The sequence below is a fragment of the Acipenser ruthenus genome, chromosome 43, assembly GCF_902713425.1.
Source record: "Acipenser ruthenus chromosome 43, fAciRut3.2 maternal haplotype, whole genome shotgun sequence".
NCBI classification, from domain to species: Eukaryota; Metazoa; Chordata; class Actinopteri; order Acipenseriformes; family Acipenseridae; genus Acipenser; species Acipenser ruthenus.
Window position 1 is genome coordinate 7,707,750 of NC_081231.1, and position 21,520 is coordinate 7,729,269.

Below are 21,520 nucleotides of genomic sequence, written 5' to 3' on the forward strand. Positions count from 1 at the left end.
CTTTGAGAGTAAAACCGACTCGAGCTCTGGCTTGAGAACGTACACAACATTTAATAAAGGAAGCTCTAATAAAAATCACACTTACAACACGTCTTTATTGTTACACAGACTATTTTACTGCTGTTGGGAAACTGATGCAGACCCAACCTGAGACCCTGTTTGCATTATCAAATACCCGGTCACTTATCAAACTGACTTTGCAGTTTACGGCTGGACAGCTACAGGGCCTGTGTTAAGAAACCATTTAAAACAATACAGGGCACAGAAGAGGAGCCGATACCGTCATACCGGGACAAGTTCATATGGAGAGAAAGGTACAGCAGGAATTGTCTAGATGCATTTATAAATACTGCATCAGATCACACAGCTGCACAGGGGGTGCGACCCACATCTTAAAAGAAAAAAATAAAAGCTGAAAGTTGAAGATATCTTTTAAAAACTATTTCTTTTCAGAATGAGATTCTGTAGTTTAGGGAGAAGGAGCAGAGTGATGGAGCGATCAGAATGGCAAGTTTTGAATTGATTTGAATACTCATTTTGTAGTGAATGATACCTGATGTTCCAGGGACAGCCTCTTGTGTCTCCACTCCAACACCATCACTATCAATAGCATCTTCCAGTGCTGTTAGCAGATTTGGTATCCTTGACTTTATTAGGCTGTAAATCTGGGGCAGAGGTTGTGCAGGCTCTCCAGATGAATGCTGCTGGCATTGCTTTGTAACAGCATTGCGTGGCTCTGCTTTCAGCCTCTTCCACAGATAGTGGTGTAGCGCACAGCACTTATGCAAATCTGTTAAAGAGAATGTAGTTCTGGGATTTTAAAATGGCATCAGAACTACATTTCCCAGTGCCTAGTGCTCCTAATGAAGCCAGCAATGACAACCATCTGGGTCAATTGCGATGAACTTGTGGATTCAGTACAGAGCTGCATACTAAGCTGTGGAGCAGCTAATCATAATCTACTTCAAACAAAAGATGGAGGCATTGTTGTTAAAATTCCCATTTCCAAGTATTGAAAATGCCTGCTCTGTCTTCCATTCCTGATTCTGCAGTTTATAAATCCTCCATCCCTGATTCTAACTTCCATGCAGGCGTGTGAGATTGCTGTTTAAAATCTCACAACCTTGCAATCTAAAACACTACAAATAATAACGACTTGAAACGACAGATCATAAAATATCTAACGAGAGTGCATTTCCAAAATCATAAATAATAAAAAGTTATAACAAACTTGTAAGCGCGGGGAACATTTTACAGGAAAGCGATGAACTGAAACGGGCTTCAAAGCAACATCAAGTTAAACATGTAAAAACTATTTGTATAAACCACAGAGCTATAGAATACTTAATGACAAAATATATGCCTGATTGCACATGGATCGCTTGTATGAGCAGACAGCAGTTTAAAAAGCTGCTCCAGTCATGGTATAAGAAATGCAGAAACAAGAACATCTACGGTATTTATTACTGGATTTATAAAATGAAATCCTTGATTGATAAAACACTGAACAACATTTAAAACATTTTTAATATAGATTTTATTTGCTTTAGTAGTCTCGTTGTCAATCAACAAATTGATATAAAAAACACAGAACCTGTGTTTGTTAATAGAGTACCCAAGAGAGTGAGAGGGCAGTATTAAACACATCCTGAGCAGAAATCATCTCGTTAAGAAGCAATGCTATGCAGCCCATTACATTCCTAAAAGCTCTCTGGTGCCCCCTGCTGGAAACAGTACTGCTTTACACTGCAAGGTGCCTGCATGATAGCTGCAGTACACTGTGCTGTGTCTTGAGGTACCGCAGATTCACCGTGGTATCGGGGGAAGGTTCCACAGAACCCACTGCAAGAGGCTGAGCAACGCATGAGAAAGGAAAGAGAAACGTGCATTCATAATAACAATCTATTTAATATATTACTAATGTGAGGTAACACAATCCGAATGCTCAACAAGACGATGAATACAAGACGTACTCGTTCATATTTGAGTCTGTGAGCTTTTGATCTGAACACATTGTGATTCGGGGGGACCCTGTTTATCAAGCAGGTTTATTCTTTTGTTTTCAGTAGATATTTCTGTATTTAGTCAAATGCACTCATGTTGTTTAGGTGTCCCCAAGCATCTGCAATTCTGAGAATGTTCTCGAGTCCTGCAAGAGCCTGCAACTGACTTCACTTCTCCACACTAAGTGCAGGGAGAGGATTACACACCTGCGTGAATTTTATGGTGTCTTTTAAGGTCTCCTAACTGGCTGAATCTCTTCCCACAAACATCACAGTGATGAGGTTTCTCTCCTGTGTGAATGGCTTTGTGTTTTTTAAGGTTTCCTATGTGACTGAATGTCTTCCCACACTCAGGGCAGTGATGAGGTTTCTCTCCTGTGTGAATTTTATGGTGTCCTTTAAGGTTTCCAAACAGGCTGAATCTCTTCCCACAAACAGAACAGTGATAAGGTTTCTCTCCTGTGTGAATGGCTTTGTGTCTTTTAAGGTCTCCAGACTGGCTAAATCTCTTCCCACAAACATCACAGTGATGAGGTTTCTCTCCTGTGTGAATGGCTTTGTGTTTTTTAAGGTATCCTAAGTGACTGAATCTCTTCCCACAAACATCACAGTGATAAGGTTTCTCTCCTATGTTAATGTGCTGGTGTGAATGAAGATTTCCTAACTGTGTGAAACTCTTATCTCTGAAATGTATGTGGGAAGGTTTCTCTCCTGTGTGAATGCGCTGGTGTCTTTTAAGCAGTGATATATGATTGAAACTCTTCCCACAATCAGCCCAGGAACACGGAGTCCCTCCTGTGGGATTGCTCTTGTGAGTTTCAGGAACGTCTAATTGACAGGAACTCTTCCCACCTTTAATAGAATGAGGCAAGGTCTTCAAGCTGCCCTGGGTTTCAGAATTGTTAAAACATGCAGAATGTGGCGTCTCTGTACTCTCCACAGTAAGTGGGTGTCTGTCTTGTAAGGAAGGGATTGTAACTGAGTGAGTTCTCAATGTCTTCACATACTCTTCTTGGGGTGTCGTTTCTCTGTGTTTCTTGCTCTGTGGTTCGCCTCTAGAAGAGTTTTTGCACTGGGGTGATGGAGTGGAGTCGTGTTCTCCATCATCTACTTTAGAAGCTAAAGAAAGAAAGAGAAGAGAGACAAAGGTTATTGTACAGCATTTTTCCACATGCACTGTTCTGCAGGGCTTCATGTCATAAACATGACAATAACAACACAGCAATGCTTACTGTGAGACGCACAAGAGTGAAATGTGCTGCTGAGAGCAAACATTACAGTCCCTGGGATAGTTGTAGTGAGATGAGCTTTTAAACATGATATTGTATTTGAATAAACTAAGAAATAAAGTAAGACTGATGGGTCATACAATACGGGTTCACTCTCATTGTGGCGATGCTGCTGCATACTCTCCACAGAAATGCTCTACTGAAATGTTTCTTCTGGGGACGCTAAGCAACCTGACTGGATGTGACATCACCCAGTGATGGGACATGTGATCCCTGCAGCTCTGTAAAGCTGTGGGAGCAGGACAACTGCAAACAGTCTACCAGAAATGGGGAAAGGCACAGATCTAACACAGGGGTGTCCAAAGCTGGCCCTTCCACTCCTGCTCTTTGTTCCAACCCTGTTCTGAGTTGTTTAAATGAACCAATTAAAGCTCCATCCAGGCACAGGAGCAGCACTTTATAGAAGTGAACCTGTTCAATGAGGAGTGGAATAGACTCCAGGAGCGTGATTGGACAGCGCTGATCTCACAGCATTCTAAAGAGGCGTGGCAGTGGCTGCACAGCTAGCAGGTGCCTCAGGAGCAAGCACAGTGATGTCCTTGTTGACATAGTGGTTGGGCATCTCCCCCTGGTTAAAATATGAATCTCAAGCACACTGCTGGTGTTCAGTACCAGGTTCTGCAGGATGAATAGGCAGCTCAATGCTGCTTGTTTTGTAGGATTACCTCCAAATCCCAGATCACATTCAGATGGAGAATCATCACACAGGTTGGATCCCAGCTTGTTGTTCTCCTCAAGTGTACAGACATTATTTTCAGTAGGAAGTTCCTCTGCGATGGAGACACATTCCTGTTCTATGAATTCCTCTTTAATAGGAACACATTCCTGTTCAGGGACGTCTTCATCTTTAACACATGGCAGCTCTGTAACCTGTATTAGACTTGCACACCACTCCTGTTCAAAGGACTCCTCTTGTGTGTAAACTGCTTCTATCTTTGGTCCTTCCTGTGCTTCAGATTCAGGGATAGCGTGGCTCTCTATGGGATCTGTGGGAAACAAAATTGTATAAAATTACAACTCTTACTTACTAGCTAGGCTCCTCTACAAAGCCAGCCCCTTGTCAGAATGACTGAATAGATTCAATTCTTTGAGCCTGTCTGCATACGACATGCCTTTTAAACCCAGGATAATTCTGGTTGCTCTTCTTTGCACTCTTTCTAGAGCAGCAATATCCTTTTTGTAACGAGGTGACCAGAACTGAACAGAATATTCTAGATGTGGTCTTGCTAATGCATTGTAAAGTTTTAACATTACTTCCCTTGATTTAAATTCAACACTTTTCACAATATATCAGAGCATCTTGTTGGTCTTTTTTATAGCTTCCCCACATTGTCTAGATGAAGACATTTCCGAGTCAACATAATGCCAGCGGGTCTAAGAAGAGCTATTTCCCTTATTTGATTTATTTATTTTTAATTAATACAGTTACTTTACCCTGTTTTTAACTCCCAAATTAAAACACATTGTCCCTCGCAGCAGGAAACCGCACAACAGCTGAGGACAACAGAGGCAAGTGTCAGCAAAGTGTCTGAGGAATGTCTTTCTGTGAACTCATACTGTATTGTGATCATGGTTTGGATGGAAACTGTCAACACAGAATACAAGATTCAATGTGTCAAATACAATGAGCAGACAAGGGGCTGCAGCAGGAGAGCTGCTTATTCTCAAAGCAGCTTCATGGAAACAAGTGATTTACACAATTCTGACTCTTCAAAGTGCAGCAGTATGTTTTTTTGTACAAACTCCACCTGTGTAATAATCATTAGTAACAATATTGGAAGCTTACTTGTGCAACGTCATGTGAACTGTATATATACATTCAATCACATCCCTTCTAGTATTACAATACATTTGTACTGGTGTGGCTCTCCCTATTGCATGCATCCTCTGCTCTTAAATAGTATCCTGTATTAGTAAATGCCTGGATTTTAAACAATAGGAGCGATCGTTTCCTAATTCTGTTATACTCTGTATTAGTAAGTGTCTGGATTTTAAACAATATGAGAGATCGTTTCCTAATTCTGTTATACTCTGTATTAGTAAGTGTCTGGATTTTAAACAATATGAGAGATCGTTTCCTAATTCTGTTATACCCTGTATTAGTAAGTGTCTGGATTTGAAACAATATGAGCAATCGTTTCCTAATTCTGTTTACCATCAGCTGAACAATGTACTTTATTTATTTATTTTATGATTAGAATTTTCTAACAAACAAACTGCAGCTTCACGCTGTTTTGAGCAAATGATCGATTTTAATAAAAGAAAACACACTGTTATAGTACAACATATACTGCACCGCTATCCATTCTTAATAATACACACTGTTATAGTATAATATATACTGCACCGCTATCCATTCTTAATAATACACACTGTTATAGTATAATATATACTGCACCGCTATCCATTCTTAATAATACACACTGTTATAGTATAATATATACTGCACCACTATCCATTCTTAATAATACACACTGTTATAGTATAATATATACTGCACCACTATCCATTCTTAATACACACTGTTATAGTATAATATATACTGCACCGCTATCCATTCTTAATAATACACACTGTTATAGTATAATATATACTGCACCACTATCCATTCTTAATACACACTGTTATAGTATAATATATACTGCACCACTATCCATTCTTAATACACACTGTTATAGTATAATATATACTGCACCGCTATCCATTCTTAATAATACACGCTGTTATAGTATAATATATACTGCACCACTATCCATTCTTGATAATACACACTGTTATAGTATAATATATACTGCACCACTATCCATTCTTAATAATACACACTGTTATAGTATAATATATACTGCACCACTATCCATTCTTAATACACACTGTTATAGTATAATATATACTGCACCACTATCCATTCTTAATAATACACACTGTTATAGTATAATATATACTGCACCACTATCCATTCTTAATAATACACGCTGTTATAGTATAATATATACTGCACCACTATCCATTCTTAATAATACACACTGTTATAGTATAATATATACTGCACCGCTATCCATTCTTAATAATACACACTGTTATAGTATAATATATACTGCACCACTATCCATTCTTAATAATACACACTGTTATAGTATAATATATACTGCACCACTATCCATTCTTAATAATACACACTGTTATAGTATAATATATACTGCACCACTATCCATTCTTAATACACACTGTTATAGTATAATATATACTGCACCACTATCCATTCTTAATAGTACACACTGTTATAGTATAATATATACTGCACCACTATCCATTCTTAATAATACACACTGTTATAGTATAATATATACTGCACCACTATCCATTCTTAATAATACACACTGTTATAGTATAATATATACTGCACCACTATCCATTCTTAATACACACTGTTATAGTATAATATATACTGCACCACTATCCATTCTTAATAATACACACTGTTATAGTATAATATATACTGCACCACTATCCATTCTTAATAATACACACTGTTATAGTATAATATATACTGCACCACTATCCATTCTTAATAATACACACTGTTATAGGATAATATATACTGCACCACTATCCATTCTTAATAATACACACTGTTATAGTATAATATATACTGCACCACTATCCATTCTTAATAGTACACACTGTTATAGTATAATATATACTGCAGCACTATCCATTCTTAATAATACACACTGTTATAGTATAATATATACTGCACCACTATCCATTCTTAATACACACTGTTATAGTATAATATATACTGCACCACTATCCATTCTTAATAATACACACTGTTATAGTATAATATATACTGCACCACTATCCATTCTTAATAATACACACTGTTATAGTATAATATATACTGCACCACTATCCATTCTTAATACACACTGTTATAGTATAATATATACTGCACCACTATCCATTCTTAATACACACTGTTATAGTATAATATATACTGCACCACTATCCATTCTTAATAATACACACTGTTATAGTATAATATATACTGCACCACTATCCATTCTTAATAATACACACTGTTATAGTATAATATATACTGCACCACTATCCATTCTTAATAATACACACTGTTATAGTATAATATATACTGCACCACTATCCATTCTTAATAATACACACTGTTATAGTATAATATATACTGCACCACTATCCATTCTTAATACACACTGTTATAGTATAATATATACTGCACCACTATCCATTCTTAATAATACACACTGTTATAGTATAATATATACTGCACCACTATCCATTCTTAATAATACACACTGTTATAGTATAATATATACTGCACCGCTATCCATTCTTAATACACACTGTTATAGTATAATATATACTGCACCACTATCCATTCTTAATAATACACACTGTTATAGTATAATATATACTGCACCACTATCCATTCTTAATACACACTGTTATAGTATAATATATACTGCACCACTATCCATTCTTAATAATACACACTGTTATAGTATAATATATACTGCAGCACTATCCATTCTTAATAATACACACTGTTATAGTATAATATATACTGCACCACTATCCATTCTTAATAATACACACTGTTATAGTATAATATATACTGCACCGCTATCCATTCTTAATAATACACACTGTTATAGTATAATATATACTGCACCGCTATCCATTCTTAATAATACACACTGTTATAGTATAATATATACTGCACCACTATCCATTCTTAATAATACACACTGTTATAGTATAATATATACTGCACCACTATCCATTCTTAATACACACTGTTATAGTATAATATATACTGCACCACTATCCATTCTTAATAATACACACTGTTATAGTATAATATATACTGCACCACTATCCATTCTTAATAATACACACTGTTATAGTATAATATATACTGCACCACTATCCATTCTTAATAATACACACTGTTATAGTATAATATATACTGCACCACTATCCATTCTTAATAATACACACTGTTATAGTATAATATATACTGCACCACTATCCATTCTTAATAATACACACTGTTATAGTATAATATATACTGCACCACTATCCATTCTTAATAATACACACTGTTATAGTATAATATATACTGCACCACTATCCATTCTTAATAATACACACTGTTATAGTATAATATATACTGCACCACTATCCATTCTTAATAATACACACTGTTATAGTATAATATATACTGCACCACTATCCATTCTTAATAATACACACTGTTATAGTATAATATATACTGCACCACTATCCATTCTTAATACACACTGTTATAGTATAATATATACTGCACCACTATCCATTCTTAATAATACACACTGTTATAGTATAATATATACTGCACCACTATCCATTCTTAATAATACACACTGTTATAGTATAATATATACTGCACCACTATCCATTCTTAATAATACACACTGTTATAGGATAATATATACTGCACCACTATCCATTCTTAATAATACACACTGTTATAGTATAATATATACTGCACCACTATCCATTCTTAATAGTACACACTGTTATAGTATAATATATACTGCAGCACTATCCATTCTTAATAATACACACTGTTATAGTATAATATATACTGCACCACTATCCATTCTTAATACACACTGTTATAGTATAATATATACTGCACCACTATCCATTCTTAATAATACACACTGTTATAGTATAATATATACTGCACCACTATCCATTCTTAATAATACACACTGTTATAGTATAATATATACTGCACCACTATCCATTCTTAATACACACTGTTATAGTATAATATATACTGCACCACTATCCATTCTTAATACACACTGTTATAGTATAATATATACTGCACCACTATCCATTCTTAATAATACACACTGTTATAGTATAATATATACTGCACCACTATCCATTCTTAATAATACACACTGTTATAGTATAATATATACTGCACCACTATCCATTCTTAATAATACACACTGTTATAGTATAATATATACTGCACCACTATCCATTCTTAATAATACACACTGTTATAGTATAATATATACTGCACCACTATCCATTCTTAATACACACTGTTATAGTATAATATATACTGCACCACTATCCATTCTTAATAATACACACTGTTATAGTATAATATATACTGCACCACTATCCATTCTTAATAATACACACTGTTATAGTATAATATATACTGCACCACTATCCATTCTTAATACACACTGTTATAGTATAATATATACTGCACCACTATCCATTCTTAATACACACTGTTATAGTATAATATATACTGCACCACTATCCATTCTTAATAATACACACTGTTATAGTATAATATATACTGCACCACTATCCATTCTTAATACACACTGTTATAGTATAATATATACTGCACCACTATCCATTCTTAATAATACACACTGTTATAGTATAATATATACTGCACCACTATCCATTCTTAATACACACTGTTATAGTATAATATATACTGCACCACTATCCATTCTTAATACACACTGTTATAGTATAATATATACTGCACCACTATCCATTCTTAATAATACACACTGTTATAGTATAATATATACTGCACCACTATCCATTCTTAATACACACTGTTATAGTATAATATATACTGCACCACTATCCATTCTTAATAATACACACTGTTATAGTATAATATATACTGCAGCACTATCCATTCTTAATAATACACACTGTTATAGTATAATATATACTGCACCACTATCCATTCTTAATAATACACACTGTTATAGTATAATATATACTGCACCGCTATCCATTCTTAATAATACACACTGTTATAGTATAATATATACTGCACCACTATCCATTCTTAATAATACACACTGTTATAGTATAATATATACTGCACCACTATCCATTCTTAATAATACACACTGTTATAGTATAATATATACTGCACCACTATCCATTCTTAATACACACTGTTATAGTATAATATATACTGCACCACTATCCATTCTTAATAATACACACTGTTATAGTATAATATATACTGCACCACTATCCATTCTTAATAATACACACTGTTATAGTATAATATATACTGCACCACTATCCATTCTTAATAATACACACTGTTATAGTATAATATATACTGCACCACTATCCATTCTTAATAATACACACTGTTATAGTATAATATATACTGCACCACTATCCATTCTTAATAATACACACTGTTATAGTATAATATATACTGCACCACTATCCATTCTTAATAATACACACTGTTATAGTATAATATATACTGCACCACTATCCATTCTTAATAATACACACTGTTATAGTATAATATATACTGCACCACTATCCATTCTTAATAATACACACTGTTATAGTATAATATATACTGCACCACTATCCATTCTTAATAATACACACTGTTATAGTATAATATATACTGCACCACTATCCATTCTTAATAATACACACTGTTATAGTATAATATATACTGCACCACTATCCATTCTTAATAATACACACTGTTATAGTATAATATATACTGCACCACTATCCATTCTTAATAATACACACTGTTATAGTATAATATATACTGCACCACTATCCATTCTTAATAATACACACTGTTATAGTATAATATATACTGCACCACTATCCATTCTTAATAATACACACTGTTATAGTATAATATATACTGCACCACTATCCATTCTTAATAATACACACTGTTATAGTATAATATATACTGCACCACTATCCATTCTTAATAATACACACTGTTATAGTATAATATATACTGCACCACTATCCATTCTTAATAATACACACTGTTATAGTATAATATATACTGCACCACTATCCATTCTTAATAATACACACTGTTATAGTATAATATATACTGCACCACTATCCATTCTTAATAATACACACTGTTATAGTATAATATATACTGCACCACTATCCATTCTTAATAATACACGCTGTTATAGTATAATATATACTGCACCACTATCCATTCTTAATACACACTGTTATAGTATAATATATACTGCACCACTATCCATTCTTAATAATACACACTGTTATAGTATAATATATACTGCACCACTATCCATTCTTAATAATACACACTGTTATAGTATAATATATACTGCACCGCTATCCATTCTTAATAATACACACTGTTATAGTATAATATATACTGCACCACTATCCATTCTTAATACACACTGTTATAGTATAATATATACTGCACCACTATCCATTCTTAATAATACACACTGTTATAGTATAATATATACTGCACCACTATCCATTCTTAATAATACACACTGTTATAGTATAATATATACTGCAGCACTATCCATTCTTAATAATACACACTGTTATAGTATAATATATACTGCACCGCTATCCATTCTTAATAATACACACTGTTATAGTATAATATATACTGCACCGCTATCCATTCTTAATAATACACACTGTTATAGTATAATATATACTGCACCACTATCCATTCTTAATAATACACACTGTTATAGTATAATATATACTGCACCACTATCCATTCTTAATAATACACACTGTTATAGTATAATATATACTGCACCACTATCCATTCTTAATACACACTGTTATAGTATAATATATACTGCACCACTATCCATTCTTAATAATACACACTGTTATAGTATAATATATACTGCACCACTATCCATTCTTAATACACACTGTTATAGTATAATATATACTGCACCACTATCCATTCTTAATAATACACACTGTTATAGTATAATATATACTGCACCACTATCCATTCTTAATACACACTGTTATAGTATAATATATACTGCACCACTATCCATTCTTAATAATACACACTGTTATAGTATAATATATACTGCAGCACTATCCATTCTTAATAATACACACTGTTATAGTATAATATATACTGCACCACTATCCATTCTTAATAATACACGCTGTTATAGTATAATATATACTGCACCACTATCCATTCTTAATAATACACACTGTTATAGTATAATATATACTGCAGCACTATCCATTCTTAATACACACTGTTATAGTATAATATATACTGCACCACTATCCATTCTTAATACACACTGTTATAGTATAATATATACTGCACCACTATCCATTCTTAATAATACACGCTGTTATAGTATAATATATACTGCACCACTATCCATTCTTAATACACACTGTTATAGTATAATATATACTGCACCACTATCCATTCTTAATAATACACACTGTTATAGTATAATATATACTGCACCACTATCCATTCTTAATAATACACACTGTTATAGTATAATATATACTGCACCACTATCCATTCTTAATAATACACACTGTTATAGTATAATATATACTGCACCACTATCCATTCTTAATACACACTGTTATAGTATAATATATACAGTTACATGAAATAAAAGCGAGTCTAAAACCACGCCGACATCACCTGCACATAACAGCACTACGACATCACCACGAGGGACATGACAGCGACTGCACATAACAGCACTACGACATCACCACGAGGGACATGACAGCGACTGCACATAACAGCACTACGACATCACCACGAGGGACATGACAGCGACTGCACATAACAGCACTACGACATCACCACGAGGGACATGACAGCGACTGCACATAACAGCACTACGACATCACCACGAGGGACATGACAGCGACTGCACATAACAGCACTACGACATCACCACGAGGGACATTACAGCGACTGCACATAACAGCACTACGACATCACCACGAGGGACATGACAGCGACTGCACATAACAGCACTACGACATCACCGCGAGGGACATGACAGCGACTGCACATAACAGCACTACGACATCACCGCGAGGGACATGACAGCGACTGCACATAACAGCACTACGACATCACCGCGAGGGACATGACAGCGACTGCACATAACAGCACTACGACATCACCACGAGGGACATTACAGGGACTGCACATAACAGCACTACGACATCACCACGAGGGACATTACAGCGACTGCACATAACAGCACTACGACATCACCACGAGGGACATTACAGGGACTGCACATAACAGCACTACGACATCACCACGAGGGACATTACATGGACTGCACATAACAGCACTACGACATCACCACGAGGGACATGACAGCGACTGCACATAACAGCACTACGACATCACCACGAGGGACATTACAGCGACTGCACATAACAGCACTACGACATCACCACGAGGGACATTACAGGGACTGCACATAACAGCACTACGACATCACCACGAGGGACATGACAGCGACTGCACATAACAGCACTACGACATCACCACGAGGGACATTACAGCGACTGCACATAACAGCACTACGACATCACCACGAGGGACATCACAGCGACTGCACATAACAGCACTACGACATCACCACGAGGGACATGACAGCGACTGCACATAACAGCACTACGACATCACCACGAGGGACATTACATGGACTGCACATAACAGCACTACGACATCACCACGAGGGACATGACAGCGACTGCACATAACAGCACTACGACATCACCACGAGGGACATTACAGCGACTGCACATAACAGCACTACGACATCACCACGAGGGACATTACAGGGACTGCACATAACAGCACTACGACATCACCACGAGGGACATTACAGGGACTGCACATAACAGCACTACGACATCACCACGAGGGACATGACAGCGACTGCACATAACAGCACTACGACATCACCACGAGGGACATTACAGGGACTGCACATAACAGCACTACGACATCACCACGAGGGACATTACAGGGACTGCACATAACAGCACTACGACATCACCACGAGGGACATTACAGGGACTGCACATAACAGCACTACGACATCACCACGAGGGACATTACAGGGACTGCACATAACAGCACTACGACATCACCACGAGGGACATGACAGCGACTGCACATAACAGCACTATGACATCACCACGAGGGACATTACAGCGACGCAGTCAGAGTGGGCTTCACCACAGATTTTCTGATAGCAGACGACTAAAGTTTTTTTTTCACTGTTCCCATACAGCTCCATCATAACTAGACTGGTAAATACGATCAGTAAAACCTCCATGCAATAAAAGCGTGTTTCCACAAGCATTTTTTATGTAGTTGGGCTGCATATTTTTTTCACTTGTTGCAGAATGATATTCAGCACGTGTTTTGATTATATATATATATATATATATAATGATTACTCCTCCACAGGACGTCTGGGATTGGGCTAGGACTATATAAAGAAGGACAGGACAGAATCCCATGATGCAGTTCGGTACTCAATTACAGGCGCCATTTGTGGAGCCCACTCAGCACTGAATACATTGCGGCGATGCTGTGGTGCAGCCCCAGGATATAGCGGTATTATTTATAATAACAATACAAAATATCGTTAATATAAAGTGTCTGGCTCTTATTTATGCTTGATTATGTCAAGAAACATTTTGCCAGGGCGAGCGTGAATAAGTTAAAAGCATTGCGAGCGCGCTATTATTTCTAGTACTGCTGTTAATCAGGGTCTGTACACTGTGTCTAATAAAAGGCTCTATTAAAAGACCCTCACAAATACATCACAGAGATATTTACATTCTCAAGCTCTGCAGCATGGTCTGTGACTGTCTCAGCGGGACTCTATACACTTTACCAGAAGGACACCGTGTAAGACTCTCTAATTACAGACTGGTTAAGACTTACCAATATAGTAGTTTCTAGAATACCTATTTAAATATGAATTAGACTAGGTTAGATGCACTACGTTCTTATAATCTATAAAATAACACAATGCCTCAATTAGACTCCTTATAACCAATATTAGGACAGAGCTGTGCTATTAACCGCGCTTATAATAATCAAACACTTTAAAACGTGTCTGAAGAGAGATTCGACCCAAGATCTTTCCAGTAGAAGGTGGTTTGAGGTGTTGGATTGACCGAGCAATACCACACAATAAAACCCATCTTACCTTGAAATATGAAAGGCTGTTTAATGTCTGCATGTGCAGCGTTTATACACCCTCGCACGGCTTTCAGCTCGCTCTCTGATATTTCCAATCTCAGCTTCAGACTTTCATTCTCTCTCTTCACTGCAGACATGTCCTCTTGTAATTCAGTGAATTTGCTGCTCACAGCTTCAGTAATCGCGCACACGACGCTGTCTGCAGCCGCTTTCACTGCGAGCTCGACGGTGGAGGCGAGCTCGTCTTGAAACAACGACACGGAGACACTGACGTCCATCTTCACTGGTTTAGTTTGAGACTGGTCTAGCGGAATCCTCTTTGTATTCAGAAACACCGCCTTCGGTTTGTATTTAGTAAGATATATTTGTTTTTATCGTAGCCTTCCCATTCAAATACATGCATCACACACAGACTTTGCAAGCAGCAGCAGCCCTTTCTATTCCCGGTACCAAGTCTGAGCACATTCTGCGGAAAACGTGTCCAGATTCAGATCCAGGTCACGCATCCACGGGTTTAAAAGTCTGCAGAGCCGCGCAGCTTCTCAAGAGGTCCTGCGCAGGAGCAGCCGCGGCGCAAAACAAGAGACGAGCGCTGGCTGACAAAGAAGCGAGCAGGCAACCAGATCCAATCCTCACTGCATGTGCTACTGCCACCTAGTCAGGGGGAGTGAATCACCTTCGAGACATGTCATTAATGATCTTATAAATGATTTGTAATACAAATTAAAATGATTTGACTCTTTTTCCACACAGTTATTATACTTTTCAAATATTCAGATATTTATTCTAAAGGTTTAAACATGTAAAAAAAAAAAAATAATGCTAAACTGATTTATGAGTTTCTCTGACATATTATCTGGGCAGCAGTGTGGAGTAGTGGTTAGGACTCTGGATTCTTGACCAGAGGGTCATGGGTTCAATCCCAGGTGGGGACACCACTGCTGTACTCATGAACAATATGCTTTACCTAGATTGCTCCAGTAAAAACCCAACTGTATAAATGGGGAATTGTATGTAAAAATAATGTGATATCTTGTAACACTTGTAAATTGCCCTGGATAAGAGTGTATATTAAGACATTAATAATATCTGATTTCTTTATTCATTCAATACATTTAGTTTATTAACCTGCTCTGTCACTCCACTGGGTAGTTATTCATATAATAAAAAGCATTTCATTCAAAGAGCTTTAGTTTTCCAACGCCTCTCAGGTTTTTCTTGTGGAATGTGACGCTTTTTAATCACAATAAGACACCTCAGGACATCTTTTCAAAGCTTTTACGCCAGTCTTTAAATAACTCCTACTTATTTTAAAGAGGTAAACCACCTGTTCATTTTACAAAACTAGAACCACACAGCTGAGTGATACACTGTATTTCAAGCCCTCTTCAGCACTCTCAGTGTGTTTAGTTTTCCATGTTGTAGCATTAACATGATGTCTTGTCCTTTTTTAAATCAATAGCAGTTAATTAAAGGCTGGAGGAAGCGCTTTGATAACGCGTCCCCTCGAGTCTCACAGAGCAGCGCACTCCTTGGCGTGTCTCATTGCTGGTGACTCTTCTGCTGCTGTGGACGCGGCTCTGTTGCCTGGTTTAGTTCGCAGCGCAGTCTGAGGAAGAGTCTAAATCTGTGCCGCTGGACAGCAGGGAGGAATACTGTCCTGGATAAAGAATAGGACACAAGAATACAGTTTAAGAGAAACTAAATAAAAGCATGGGGTAGAAATAGCAGAGGTTACTGCCTGGAAGTTTACTCGTAAAGAATGACCTTTCTGCGACCCTGTGCTGTATTTACCAAAAACAAGTTCACACGCCCTGAACCTCCAAGACTAGCGAAGAGAAAGCTATGAAACTGCGAGCATGCCTGCGCCATTGTGGATCTGTTTGTGACAACGGGGCTCAACTTGAACTAACCTGATATACTTCTAAAAAACATTATCAGGGGTATCGCGTTAGTGTTTGAACATCTCATTCGGAAGAAGAGGACGGGAAATATCAATATAATTACACGAAACACAGATTATATATCTGCGTGAAACTCGCAGCATCGACGCTGCTGCAGCCTGATAGAGAAAGGACTATACCAACTCCGGCATGGGGAGGGGGTTACCTGAATTCAAATGGTATTCAGTGGGAAAAATATAGAGCTACAGACAGCTCGATTACGATGTTAAAATTGAAAGTCATATTCATTTTTTATTAAAAGATCCCCTGTATCACGATTCCCTCTGCGGTCCATATTAGATGAATTGTTAAACCGCGCTGATCGGTTTGTATTTTGTGATTGGTATATTCCTCGTCCTGTGGGAGACAGACCCGTTCAGACACTGAGGGAGAGCAGAGAGGAGGTGAGAGAGTCTGCATGGAGCTCTACAATGTGTTTATAAACTACAGAGCGCTGTTATATTGTATTATTTTGAAAGGTCCGGGTTGTAGTGTGGTAGGAGCGCGTTGTTTTATCCGTTCAGACACTGAGGGAGAGCAGAGAGGAGGTGAGAGAGTCTGCATGGAGCTCTACAATGTGTTTATAAACTACAGAGCGCTGTTATATTGTATTATTTTGAAAGGTCCGGGTTGTAGTGTGGTAGGAGCGCGTTGTTTTATCCGTTCAGACACTGAGGGAGAGCAGAGAGGAGGTGAGAGAGTCTGCATGGAGCTCTACAATGTGTTTATAAACTACAGAGCGCTGTTATATTGTATTATTTTGAAAGGTCCGGGTTGTAGTGTGGTAGGAGCGCGTTGTTTTATCCGTTCAGACACTGAGGGAGAGCAGAGAGGAGGTGAGAGAGTCTGCATGGAGCTCTACAATGTGTTTATAAACTACAGAGCGCTGTTATATTGTATTATTTTGAAAGGTCCGGGTTGTAGTGTGGTAGGAGCGCGTTGTTTTATCCGTTCAGACACTGAGGGAGAGCAGAGAGGAGGTGAGAGAGTCTGCATGGAGCTCTACAATGTGTTTATAAACTACAGAGCGCTGTTATATTGTATTATTTTGAAAGGTCCGGGTTGTAGTGTGGTAGGAGCGCGTTGTTTTATCCGTTCAGACACTGAGGGAGAGCAGAGAGGAGGTGAGAGAGTCTGCATGGAGCTCTACAATGTGTTTATAAACTACAGAGCGCTGTTATATTGTATTATTTTGAAAGGTCCGGGTTGTAGTGTGGTAGGAGCGCGTTGTTTTATCCGTTCAGACACTGAGGGAGAGCAGAGAGGAGGTGAGAGAGTCTGCATGGAGCTCTACAATGTGTTTATAAACTACAGAGCGCTGTTATATTGTATTATTTTGAAAGGTCCGGGTTGTAGTGTGGTAGGAGCGCGTTGTTTTTGTGTGTGTGTGTGTTGTATTTGTGAAGCGGCGTGTCTGTGTCAGCGTGTTTGTTTTTATTCACATGCCCCCAGTTGCAGTCTGCGAGCCGCGGGCTCAGTGCTGACAAATTGGCGGGTTTCCCGCCATATTTGGTTGTTTTGAAAGCATCTCGCGGGTAAATGTTCTTTAGCAGTCTGTTTCTCGTGCGTGTTTTTTAATATTCGATTATGACGTCATCACCAGCGCAGAACTCCAATCCCCACAATTCCGTGTAATAATAAAAAGGGGTGAGTAGCCCTCCAGATGAAACGTGATTGGATTAATTTTGAATGCGTGTTTGTTTTAAATCCACGACAACAATAAACTATTCTGATTGTCAAAACGTGTAATACACATATTAACGAACATAACAAATACGGGTTCAATACTGATATATAGACTATACTACAACTTATAAGAAAATAAGAGATCATTGCCACTCGGCTGTTTTAAGATACAAATCCCTGTTCAATTTGTATAAAAAGATAACACATTTTAACAAACATTAAGTATAATTGCACATAAATATAAATAACATGATAAATGCACGATTAGTCACGTGTACAAAGGATGAATTTATTCATTTTATTTTAGTATTTGTTTACAAAGGGTGGTAAGGTTAAGTTACATTTGTAAACGCTGGTAAGTGTAAATTGTTATTTTTTGTGGTACAAATATTACAATATAATGAATAAATGCATTATTTTGTTTGTGACTAATCATGCATTTACTGTTCTATTTATTCTTATGTGCAATTATATTTATGATCACGTGTGTTAACCACTATGATGAATTGATAATGGATAATAACACAACACAGTATTATATTAATTAAGTTAACGGTATGTTAAAGTGTTATTATTTTTTTATTTGTTTAGCGTACATTATTAGCAAAATATTTGACACGTAAAATGTAGCTTTTAATAATGATTCTGAGATGTTTTTTAAAAAACTTAACAGTTTGCTATGTTTTACAATGTTATGGTAACAAGTATAAAACTAACACTGATCAGCCTCAGACAGATATACAGGGAGTAGAGCGATTAAAGTTAAGATAGAAAATGTCAGCTGGCATGAACAATCCCTTTTAATTTCAGAAATTCGCGCATATGCAGTATATATATACAATATCTACCTTTTTCACTGCCCACCAAGTTCCCATGACCCCGCCTCCTTGTTTCCTCAGGACTGGTTAATATGGGGATTCTTGCACGTGATTGACACTCGTATCTGTGTGTAATCGTCACCAGTGTAAGAACTCTAATACAAAAACGATTTTAATTGTACCGATAAATTACGGCTGTAAGGTTTTAAACGGTAAACTTGGATTAAAAATATTTGTTTAAAATGTATTATACTTTTAAACGCAACTTAACAGTAAAATATATTATCATTATTTTTGCATGTTTTCCACAAAGATACATTTCCTTTTCTATATGTATGCAGTGTTTGCTCCAGGACTTACAGACTGAGGGTCAGTGTGACCCCCTCTCAATTTTAGGGGGCTATTTTCTTCAGTGAGGGGGTCAATATGTTTGATTCAGAACCAACCACCATTTCTTATTTTTGTTTGTTTTAAATATGCCAGCAGATTTTACTGACCTTTTGTTTCTGAAGAACAAAAAATAAAACTGTAAAGCTGTAGATACAACCAAGGTGTCTCTACAATACTCACTGTCACTGTTGGGGACAATACTGGGAAATGTGTCGCAGTGATAAAAACATAAGAAAGTTTCCAAACGAGAGGAGGCCATTCAGCCCATCTTGCTCGTTTGGTTGTTAGTAGCTTATTGATCCCAGAATCTCATCAAGCAGCTTCTTGAAGGATCCCAGGGTGTCAGCTTCAGCAACATTACTGGGGAGTTGGTTCCAGACCCTCGCAATTCTCTGTGTAAAAAAGTCCCTGCTATTTTCTGCTCTGAATGCCCCTTTATCTAATCTTCATTTGTGACCCCTGGTCCTTGTTTCTTTTTTCAGGTCAAAGAAGTCCCCTGGGTCGACATTGTCAATACCTTTTAGGATTTTGAATGTTTGAATCAGATCGCCGCGTAGTCTTCTTTGTTCAAGACTGAATAGATTCAATTCTTTTAGCCTGTCTGCATACGACATGCCTTTTAAACCCGGGATAATTCTGGTTGCTCTTCTTTGCACTCTTTCTAGAGCAGCAATATCCTTTTTGTAACGAGGTGACCAGAACTGAACACAATATTCTAGGTGAGGTCTTACTAATGCATTGTAAAGTTTTAACATTACTTCCCTTGATTTAAATTCAACACTTCTCACAATATATCCGAGCATCTTGTTGGCCTTTTTTTTATAGCTTCCCCACATTGTCTAGATGAAGACATTTCTGAGTCAACATAAACTCCTAGGTCTTTTTCATAGTTCCCTTCAATTTCAGTATCTCCCATATGATATTTATAATGCACACTGGTTACCTCGCTCCATTTTGAGGTTTCTCCTCTAATCAGTACTTTCTGTTTTCTACATGTTAACCACTCCCTAATCCATGTGCATGCATTTCCTTGAATCCCTACTGCGTTCAGTTTGAGAATTAATCTTTTATGCGGGACTTTGTCAAAAGCTTTCTGGAAATCTAAATAAACCATGTTGTATGCTTTGCAATTATCCATTTACAATGTTGCATCCTCAAAAAAGTCAAGCAGGTTAGTTAGACACGATCTCCCTTTCCTAAAACCATGCTGGCTGTCTCCCAGGATATTGTTACCATATAGGTAATTTTCCATTTTGGATCTTAT

General features: G+C 37.0%; 1 protein-coding gene across 1 annotated transcript; it reads right to left on the minus strand.

The window, feature by feature from the left end:
- Nucleotides 1–1,890: 1,890 nt before the first annotated feature.
- LOC131709366 (zinc finger protein 70-like) lies at nt 1,891–16,050 on the minus strand. Its single transcript, XM_059011853.1, has 3 exons — nt 15,427–16,050; nt 3,958–4,278; nt 1,891–3,122 (listed from the first exon to the last, which is right to left on the minus strand). Exons 1-3 carry the CDS (start codon nt 15,695–15,697, stop codon nt 2,203–2,205), a joined length of 1,512 nt encoding a protein of 503 aa, XP_058867836.1. The 5' UTR covers nt 15,698–16,050; the 3' UTR covers nt 1,891–2,202.
- Nucleotides 16,051–21,520: the final 5,470 nt, after the last annotated feature.

Coding starts and splice junctions, on each gene's coding strand:
- LOC131709366 (XM_059011853.1), bottom strand. CDS start 15,697: ATGGACGTCAGTGTCTCCGTGTCGTTGTTTCAAGACGAGCTCGCCTCC. Junction 4,279..15,426: donor ACAGCCTTTCATATTTCAAG/GTAAGATGGGTT, acceptor TGTTTCCCACAG/ATCCCATAGAGAGCCACGCT. Junction 3,123..3,957: donor ATGTGATCTGGGATTTGGAG/GTAATCCTACAA, acceptor TTCTTTCTTTAG/CTTCTAAAGTAGATGATGGA.